Genomic DNA, 9,783 nt, shown 5'->3' with positions numbered 1-9,783 from the left:
AAATGTCTGCCAGGGAAACTGAAAATGCATACTGGGAAAGGCTGCAGCCCTCTGTGACCATGAAGAGGATAAATAGATGGAAGTTCAAATAAGTTAATGTTCACCACTGTATCAATAAAGAGAATTTCAAAATAGCTGTGTACTTAACATGACACAGTCAGACTGAGGCTTCATCTCTGTTCACACAGGCAACTTAAGGCATAAGTCTGCTGATATTCATGGTATGTTTTTCTTCTTTTAAACAAACCTCACTGATCTCAATGAATCTTACTAACAATACGTGTTTATCAAAGACTGATGTACCATATTCCTCTGAGCCATTGAGCTCTATTGTTTCCAGAAACTATTAAAACACATCAGTGAGCCATTGTGGGTGACATGTTCACCATGAACACACACACTATAGTTTATTGAGCACCAATTGTGGATTTATACGCCACTGAAAATAGTTCCCAACAAATGCACTGCAAAAGGCTGCAGTGTGTTAAACCGTAGGAGGGGAAACATGAAATGTTGCCACAGAAATTACTCTGCTGGCTCAGACCCACAACCTCCCAGCTGTAAGGAGACAAATCAAACCAAATATTTGTGTTTCTGGAGTGAAAATTATTGTTTTTTCAGGTTACTGCATTCCTGGTTTTCCCACATGTACAAACAAACCACAAACATAACCCCTACTAAACACACCTACACACACAAGATCAATAACATGAATCAGTCCAGGGTACAGACTGTGTACATGTGTGTTAGCCAGTCCACAATGACAAGATAAGCCAGTGCATAACAATGCACAGTGGCAATAATGCAAACCATAGTGATCACATTAATTACATTTCATTAATTTTACATCAATAAACCTACTAAAAACAGACAGTGCTTGCAATGTTTTTTATTTACTTTCCACAGCAACAAATTAATAACTTACTGAAAAAAGTTATTTTTACAGAGTGTCAGTACAAGTCATGGTGAAATATGATCGCATTCCTTATGTTGTGTTGTGTGACTATTTTCAGGAGTTGTACTTGGTCACGGCAGGCCAGCCTGTATGAAGTCTGATCCACTCAAAGTAATGAGCAACCTGGAACCAAAGACAGTCATTATTATTAATAGGTTTAATGTTATTCTTTACAAAACAAGACTTAGCCCTATGAGCATGACCATGTAGTGTCTTGCCGGGACTTGACGGTAGTGATTGTCAAGACAAGAGGTAATTCAATTCAATGGTTTAACTCTTTAGACCTGGATATTTGCGCTAAATTTACATACTAATCTAGCCAATCTGCTGGGGTGACCTTTTTTTTTTTTTTTACCTGTGTATAAACTCCAGGAGACCTTGGCTGGCCACATCCCTCCCCCCAGCTGACGAGACCCCACAGGTAAGAAACACCTAATTCATCCTCACACACCAGAGGACCTCCGTTATCCCCCTGACAGGCGCCCACACTGCCGTCCAGATCACCTGCACAGAAAAGCAAATGTCAAATGGAGTATTCACAAATACATTAAACACCCTAGTATAAGACACCAGGTCACAACCACACCTACCTGCGCAGATCATGCCAGGTTTAAAGCGGTCATTGTACAATCTTTGACAGTCTTCGATGAGGGAGACATTAGCCCACTGTAAGACTTCAGACAGTCTACCACCTGCAGACAAAAACATTCACAAACTCTGAAGGAGCATCATGCCTGTACAAAGGTCTGTGCTGGATTATAAATGTTTGGAGTGTTGTCAAATTCATGGAGAAACATTTGGTGTTTCCCATCCATGTTCATCTGACCAACATTGGGGAGGCTTAAAGGCCATATTTAGATAACCATCGAATACAAATGATATAGCAACTTTAGAACTAGACAAGGAGCAGTTCTAAAATGTCAAAAATGTGTAATGTGTACTTGCATGCTGGTGAGCTCTTGTACCTGTAGTTTGTCCCCAACCAGAGATGGTGCAGGTGTGGTTGGGTTGGAAGAGCCTGGTGGTCCAGGGCACGCAGACAGGGCTGACTGCAGAGTTGCTAACGAAACACTCCTCCTTCGTCGGAAGTTTGTCCAGCTCCACCAGAGCGATGTCATTCTCATGGGTGACGGGGTTGTAGCTTTAGTTGAGTCCATGGGTGAGTTATACATTACAGAAAGATGGTTTGTTTCAATGTTGGTTAGATGTTAATGTGGTTACAGTTTTAGGTTATTGCTCTAATCTTTAACTGATCTAATGCTTTGCAATATTTATTTTGATCATGAAGGAAAATATGAAGAAACATCTGTTGTGATAAAACCTGCACATGTCCTTTCCCCTTTGTGTTCTTCTTTAGATTTTGTGCCATTATCGGATTTTTGAGCAGTATTTCATCCAAGACTTTAAAAGGAACGTCTTATCAAATTTCCCTCTATGCTGATGATGTGTTACCTCTATCTGACATCCTCATTCCCAAAAGTACTACAAATATTTATAATTAAGCCATTTACCCTGTCATAAAAATCACTGTCAAAAACCTATTCTCATAACTCTGAATTTTATGTGATATCTTTACATGTTTCCTCTTTACTCTTTCAAAATTAAGCACATTGTGCAACTCTCTCATACCATGCTTAATTCCCCCAAATTCTTCAGCTATCATCAGGGTGATGATGTTAAAATATATATCTTAAATGAAGCAACCACTCACTAGCTGTTCCTGGATAACAGTGGCATTTCATTATTCATCTTCAACATTTATTCAAAATAGATTAAACTCACTCTCAAGTCCAACCTGGTGTGCCATAGACACCTTTACAAACCAGGCCTTTTTTGGGTTAAACTTGACAACACAACAACATATATAGGTAACATTATCGTTCATACTGCACATTCAGACTAACACTCGCATACTTAGGGTGGATGTGGATATTCTGAACAGGAACAATGTCTGTTGAGCTCTGTGCTCTGTTCCTCCGCCAGAGAGAAAACTTCACCCTCAACGCATTGGGATTAGGCCTGGAGGAAATAAATGGGTGAGATATGATTACTATCAGTTCAAAAGAGAGAGAGAGAGAATGGTAGAGTAAATAGATTATTACCTTGGCTTGGCTTGGCTGTCTTGACCAGAAACTCCAGTGTTTGTTATTGAGAGAGAGGGGTTGAGTCTGGAAGAGAGAAAGGTGAGAGATTTATTACCTCCACTGAGAGAGGGGCAAATGTCTGTTGTCAAGGTACTGACAGTTTTATTGTTATTTTCCATATTTATTTATTACTTAACAGTTTGAAGTTCTGAGGCATTCATTGTGGTGATTTTTTTTTAGAAAGGTTCAAACTAAAGCAAACTGGCTGCATTGTTGTTGAGTGACCGGCAGCTATTCAGATTTCAATAAAATAAAACTCACAAGCTTGAGTCAGAGACGGAGTTTTTGAATGAAAAGTGACTTAAATTATTAATTGATTATAAAAAAGATTCTTAATGTTTAATTTTCTGTCAAACATCTGGTTGAGGTCTGAATCCATTAATAACCTGTCTCTACAATGTCTGACTGCACCACTACAACTTTCTACAAATACAACTGCTGCATCAGATATTTTCAAAAGTATGTCATGTGTTGCACCCGATGCAGTGAGCAGCAGTGATGACCCAGCAGCCTCCGATATAAGCTCCTCCACAGTGAAGTCTTCCCTTCATCTCCAACGCAACCTGCCACTGGATCTGAGTCTGCACACAGACATGAGGAAGAGCTGAGACGCCGCAGATAACAGCTCCTCCAAGGTGCTTTACAATCATTAGCACCTTGTTCATGTGGTAATAAAGATAATGAACTGTGCAACTGACCGGTCTTGCTGGCACTCCTCCCACCACTCTCTTGGAGCGTCTGCCTCTTACTTGCTCCTCTTCAACATCTTCATCAGCATTAGGAACCCCACAGTGCAGCTTGGACTCCAGATGTAATCTAGTGACCTTGGTTTCTGTGCAAAAACATGATTTAAACTACTACTGACATCTTTAAACAGGAAAGTCCATCTTAAAAAAAACTGATTCTTAAATTGATAAAAAATTTAAAGCAGTAATATTTCAGACGCAGTTGCTCAGGTTAGCAGGGTCGACATTAGTTGGGAATTTGCCAAGGGACTGACAAAGCCTCTTTTTGGCATACTCATTCACATGAAGCCCAACTATTGCTTGATTAGATTATCAATGGGAGTGAGTGGACTCCCTGAAAGTGATCCAAATTAAAATTATGAGACAATGACACCTCCAGGAGATTTGGTAACGAAGCAGGCATCATTATCCATCTGTTAAATTTCTGTGAAATCTCCTTTACTGTGTCTATTTGGATTCATAGCAAAACCACAAACTGTGAAAACGACTTGCTATGATTACTGGTTGTAGAACAACACACTGGAAATTCTCCACCTTGTCTGATTTTGTTGTTGTTTAGCTTTGTTGATATGTATATGATTGTATATGACATGTAGACCATAGCATGTGTCGACTGTGCCAAGTTCAAGTTCATTTTCCTCAGAAATAGCCTAGAATTGCTAAAGTTGGACACTACCATACCATAGCATAGGGTTGCCAGGTGCTGGAGCTGAGAGATTGGGTGACCATGCAGGCGTAAGGAGAACCCAGAAAGCCTGTAAGGGGGGCAGTGCTAACCACTGCACCACCATGCCGCCCACAACTAAACATACTATAAAATGATTTATCCATTCAAGCTACATACCAGTTTTAGGAGAGGTGTACTCTGAAAAACAGAAACAGCAACAAAATATCTGTCATCGTCTTCATCTTCACAAAAACGCACATGACACTGACCAGGATGCCACAGTGTTACCATAGCAACAAGAAGCTGTGGCAAGTGGCTGTGAGTGTGTTATTGTGGTTACCTGTGTTCATTGGAAGAGGAAGTGATGTCTCTGGATCTGTGTGCAAAGACAGAATGACTTAATTAAGGTCTGACAAGATTTAACCCCCCCCCCCCCCCCCCCCCCCCCCCCCCCCCGCCTGGCTCCATACTGCCATCAAGTGGCCAAAGACTGGTATCTGCATGAATGGATGCACTTTAATGTTTGTTACTAATGGCTAGTATTAATACTTTTGTACTTCAATAACAACATGTTACCATCAGTCTGCTTCACTTTGGTCCAGAATCCAGACATCTCGGCATCCTGACTAGATCTACTATATCCACAAAATTTGATGAATGATGAGTCTGATGAGCAGATTTCTATTCAATGGTTTTGTCTTGTTCACAACTGCAAAAATGAAGCATTCTGGGATACTTGCTCTGGTCATTTCATTTCATAGGACTCATTAAATGAACCTGGCAGGTTCCTCTTGATACATTTAAATATTTGTGTGTGTGTGTGTGTGTGTGTGTGTGTCACGGTTGTCAGTACTTGTGTATGTCTTCGATTCGTCCTCGCCATTCAGACAGTCAATCATCCCGTCACCGACTGCTTCTTTATGCAAACACACACCTGTGCTGCAGCGGAAAGCTCCGTTCCTGCATTCTGACAAAGAAACAGAGACGCAGGCATTCACACGGTGAAGGGTTGGACATATGGGGCAGTTAGATCTATTTATGTGTGTTTATGTATCATCTCTGTGAAGGTTCAAAGCTTGTTGCAGGTTAAATTCAGCCATCAGATCGGGGGTGTTGGACGCTGTTAGACGATCCTATAAACCATTCATCTGAAGCATATTAGGGCCTTCGTACTGAAATCCTTTCATCACCTCTCAGGAAATTTAAGACCAGTTGACACCACAGATTATAAGTACTGGTTCCAAAAGTCAAAGGTGACACCCACCGACTTGAATGACAATTGCCTGAGTGTGTAATCCTCAGCCCACAACCTGCTGCTTGTTCCCACTGTGAAGGTTTTACAAATATAAAAAGTGAAAATTCACAATACAGTTTAAGAGTAATCACTGACGTCTGCAGTTGCAGGTGTCCTATACCAGTTTTTGTAATGGAGGTCAACGGGAGAAAGACTTTTTGGACTGCAGGGTTTTTTTTTATTGCAATACCCTGAGTGGCCACTGGGACAATCTGAGAACAAGGCTGATTGGTGGCCCTGTATCCGGGGCTTTTACCACATCCAGGGCAACAACCGAACACATGACCCTAAAGAGGTTAAATGTCTGCAACTCTCCACCAATCAGTCATAAGAATTCACAACAAGTCGAGCTGCCTGCGACTCATCTCTGCGTCTTACTCTTGCAGCACATCTCGTCACTCCGGTCGCCACAGTCATCAACGCCGTCACATGTCTGACTGAGAGACACGCACTTCCCATTCGCACAACTGAAGTTGCAATCTTCGTCTGAAACACACAGGCCACAGGTCACATTAAAGATACAACACAACAGAGAAGAACAGGACAGAAACACTAATTACTGACCCGGTGTCTGCAGACAGGTTGCCGTAGCAACATCCCTGTTGTCAATGTTGACCTTGTTGTAGATCACACATTCGGCCAGGGAGTTCTCGTAACCTTGGCAACGGACACGCACACATTTGCTCGGCAACAGTTGGTTGTTATGGGAACCCTTCAAGGAAATGTACGACACGGTACCGGTGGACGCGGCTCCACTGTCCACACACAGAAGATCAGTGACATTACAGTATCGTCATCATCATCATTGTTAAATCGGACTTAAGGTGATTTACCCCCCCCCCCCTCACAGTGGGTGTCCGTTCTCCTTGCAGGCCACGTTGGCAGCGGCCATGTCCCACAGCTCGTGACACACCAGCACCTCCTCCCCACCTCCTCCAGTGCTCCCAGTGCTGGGAACGAAGAGCCTCACCTCCCCTGTGCCTGTTGCTACTGCAGCACTGAACTTTGGTTGATCGGCTGAAACGAGATCAGGATGAGAATATAACAGTGATAAACCTGCAGGTCAAGTTTTCATCAAGCACCACGGGGGCACTGAAATAATTTCAGTCTGTTCTTTTCAGTTTCTGTCTGAGAACAAACCTGTGCAGGTTTCTGCAAAGTGGGACATGCAGGGTTTTTTGGTCTCACAAGAGACGGCCATCGCCTAGGAAAGACACAACCTTTGAATAAGTAGGAAGCTTTTCAGAATCTGCATTTTTTTAGTCAGTAAATCATATGAACAGTTAATTTATTGTACTATTGACTGATTCTAATTCTGTTGTGTTTATGACAACCACAGTTCCTTGACTTTTTTTAGAGAACATCCAGTAGCCAGTGGCCACAGTGCACACAGTGCATGTTGTTACCTGGCAATAGGAGTGAAGCCTCTTGTTGCTGTGAGAACAAACCGGGGTCATTCCCTCTGTGGGACACACGTAGGCCACTTTACAGGAGCAACGTCCGTTAATACAGAGCTGCCATGGAGGACAAAACACCAGGTCACATGATTCACGAGTAAACCTGACGAATAGAAAACAAAGAAAGATAAAGAGTTAACTCCGTATTGGAGAAAAGAAACAAGTCCAGCCAATCAAAGAGCAGAGCACTCACTTCTTTTCAAGACATTCAACTGGTCCCAGAAACTCATCTGACTCTGGGGTGGAGCTTTGGCTTGAGAACTGAAAGGATGCAGTAGAACGAAGTAGAATTTCAAGAGTAGATCAAATTTAATAACAAGGCAGCAACAAAGCAAAATTTGATGAATAAAAAAAGAATCTCACTAATCGCAGCAGCCGCGCAAATGTTATTGAACTGGGTGAGGTTCTCTTATATGTTATTTTGTCCGCCCACAGAACCATATTGCAATAATGTTTGCTACACTTCTATAAATGTGGTGAAAGACCAATGATAAAAACACTAAAACAGTTTCAGTATAATACAGAAAAACAAAGTGGTGCAAGGTTTGTCTCAAATCGGAAAAATGGGCATATCCTGTAAATGCCATACTACACAATCCTCTGCTCGAAACCAGCATCATTAACTTACCCTAACAAAGAGAGAGAAGAGAAGACACAAGAGAAGTCTGGCCGACATCATCCTGACAAACACAAACAAGTTGGGCTTTTAACAAAACTGTTTCCTCTTCTCCTCCCTCTGTCCTTACTCTCCTCTGAGGGACAAACTGCAGTCCTGAAGCACCAGGCTGTTCACTCTCTTTATAAAGGATGATTTGACCAACAGACCGGTCTGAGGTCTCCTATGTTCATGATGTCACTAATCAATCATTAGCTTGTCTTATCAGTGTTGACAGACACTGTTCTGATGTGTTAGGATGCACTGCTAAACCTTACATTTAAATAAATTAGCTTTTTAGCATGTATCTTAGCATGTGTGAACACAGGGACATACATGCGTAGAAAGTATAAATAAGAGAGAATGTTCTGGAGATTTCAGCCCTGAGTTGAGTCTGTAAGGTAATGTAAAAAGTAACACTTATTATTAAAACTATTTCTCCAACTCACGCTAAACTCTTACAAATACCTCCTTCAAATACAGTTTTATACTTTACATGAGTATTTCCATTCTTTGCTTTATTAACATTTATTGAATTTTAAATTCAATATTTTAATTCATATTTCTACATCGCAGAATTGCTACTTATATCTATCTGATAACTTGGAAAACCAGTCTAAAGGACAGTTTTCACACGTCCGGAGTCAAAGTAAATGTCTACTTGATTTTATCATTGACAGTATTACATGACTGGTGGAATCAACAGAATAAAATACGAATGACTGTGTTGGTAAATATGTGGTTGTTTGACAAAAAGTCAAATGTACAAGACAGAAAAACTAAAGAAGTCAACTACGACTCCCATGGTGCATTTTGGTTTGAAACATTCAATCATACAACTTGTGTGTGCTGGTACCAGCAAGCTAAGGCTACTGATGACACTTTGAGGGGAGCTCAACTCTACAAACCCAAGTTTAAATCAGTTCACCTTCAGATTTGTTCTTGTATGTTCATGATTGGGGTGTTACAGCACTTCAATCCATCCGCCTAAACTGCAGAAAAATAACGTGAATTTTCAAGGTTAAACTTACTGTCCCTCAGTTATGTGAAGTATATACAGTTTGCTGTCCATGCAAAACACAAGAGAACCAGCAGTCCATTCCAGTAGCATCAATAGAAATTTCGCCACACACATACAAATATGTGTATTTGTTAATGTTTAAAACTATTTCATGGAAAAAGAGTTTCAAAGTCCCTGTGTATTTAAAGAGGAGAATTTCCAAAATGAGACACTGATCTATTGCTTATCATATTCAGGTTGAATTGTTCCCAAGGATTTGAACAACAAAAAATCCACATGGACGGTGAGTATATAAATGAGTATGTAACGTAAACCAGAATGAGGAGAGACAGGAAAAAAGTCTATAAACTGTTGTTTCAGCTCAGACAAATTTATTTGCTTCTGTATTTTGAACAGAAACAGGCTTCGTACTGACAGATCAGATTAGTTTGGATTCAGAATTACAATAGTCAATAATCAATAATAATGTTAAGAAATCAAAACCAAACCAAACCATTATTAACCAAGAGCAATACAGTTTTCATGTGACACTGAGGTTGAATTTGCTCTGAATACATGTTTAGACCTGAAGCTTTTTCTGGAAAAACAGAACTTTAACAGACATTTAATCACACTGTCAACCATCGATAAAGTCCCCACATTCATGCGATCAGAACATTCCTGATCAGCTGATGAGTCGGAGTCATACGTCTCTTCGCGGCTGATCCAGTCAAGCGAACATGTGAGCGAACAGCTAGAAGTCAGACGGGATGTGGAGGACTTTAAATGCCACGTTAGTCTGTCAGTCATACACAGTTTTTCAAGAATGATGACATTGTGGTGACAAAATGTGAATGTGTGTCAC

At 40.9% G+C, this 9,783-nt stretch overlaps 1 protein-coding gene across 3 annotated transcripts; it reads right to left on the bottom strand.

Annotated features, from left to right (window-relative positions):
- Nucleotides 1-874: 874 nt before the first annotated feature.
- Nucleotides 875-8,067, bottom strand: LOC139607191 (complement factor I-like). Of its 3 annotated transcripts, none has more exons than XM_071459884.1 (18): nucleotides 7,892-8,067; nucleotides 7,457-7,524; nucleotides 7,213-7,366; nucleotides 6,947-7,010; nucleotides 6,655-6,823; nucleotides 6,371-6,561; nucleotides 6,185-6,292; nucleotides 5,366-5,479; nucleotides 4,853-4,888; nucleotides 4,690-4,710; nucleotides 3,798-3,931; nucleotides 3,577-3,680; nucleotides 3,058-3,123; nucleotides 2,870-2,974; nucleotides 1,921-2,096; nucleotides 1,546-1,647; nucleotides 1,311-1,459; nucleotides 875-1,078 (listed from the first exon to the last, which is right to left on the bottom strand). In XM_071459884.1, exons 1-18 carry the CDS (start codon nucleotides 7,940-7,942, stop codon nucleotides 1,010-1,012), a joined length of 1,881 nt encoding a protein of 626 aa, XP_071315985.1. In that variant the 5' UTR covers nucleotides 7,943-8,067; the 3' UTR covers nucleotides 875-1,009. The 3 variants fall into 3 exon arrangements, with proteins under 3 accessions (XP_071315985.1, XP_071315984.1, XP_071315986.1); XM_071459883.1 differs by having other exon boundaries at nucleotides 4,853-4,909; nucleotides 7,892-8,064; XM_071459885.1 differs by lacking the exon at nucleotides 4,853-4,888 and having other exon boundaries at nucleotides 7,892-8,064.
- Nucleotides 8,068-9,783: the final 1,716 nt, after the last annotated feature.

The sequence above is a fragment of the Trachinotus anak genome, unplaced genomic scaffold, assembly GCF_046630095.1.
Source record: "Trachinotus anak isolate AG129_WGS33_773 ecotype Australia unplaced genomic scaffold, CSIRO_AGI_Tana_v1 ptg000023l, whole genome shotgun sequence".
Lineage (NCBI taxonomy): Eukaryota > Metazoa > Chordata > Actinopteri > Carangiformes > Carangidae > Trachinotus > Trachinotus anak.
The sequence above is the reverse complement of the archived record's forward strand: the minus strand, read 5'-3'. Positions and strand labels throughout refer to the sequence as shown.

Bases quoted from the DNA above. Each gene is read 5' to 3' on its own strand.
- LOC139607191 (XM_071459883.1), bottom strand. From the start codon at position 7,942: ATGATGTCGGCCAGACTTCTCTTGTGTCTTCTCTTCTCTCTCTTTGTT. The intron at 7,011-7,212 runs GTAACAACATGC...TGTCTTTCCTAG, and splicing joins GGCTTCACTCCTATTGCCAG to GCGATGGCCGTCTCTTGTGA. The intron at 2,097-2,869 runs GTATGCGAGTGT...ACTCAACTAAAG, and splicing joins AATATCCACATCCACCCTAA to CTACAACCCCGTCACCCATG.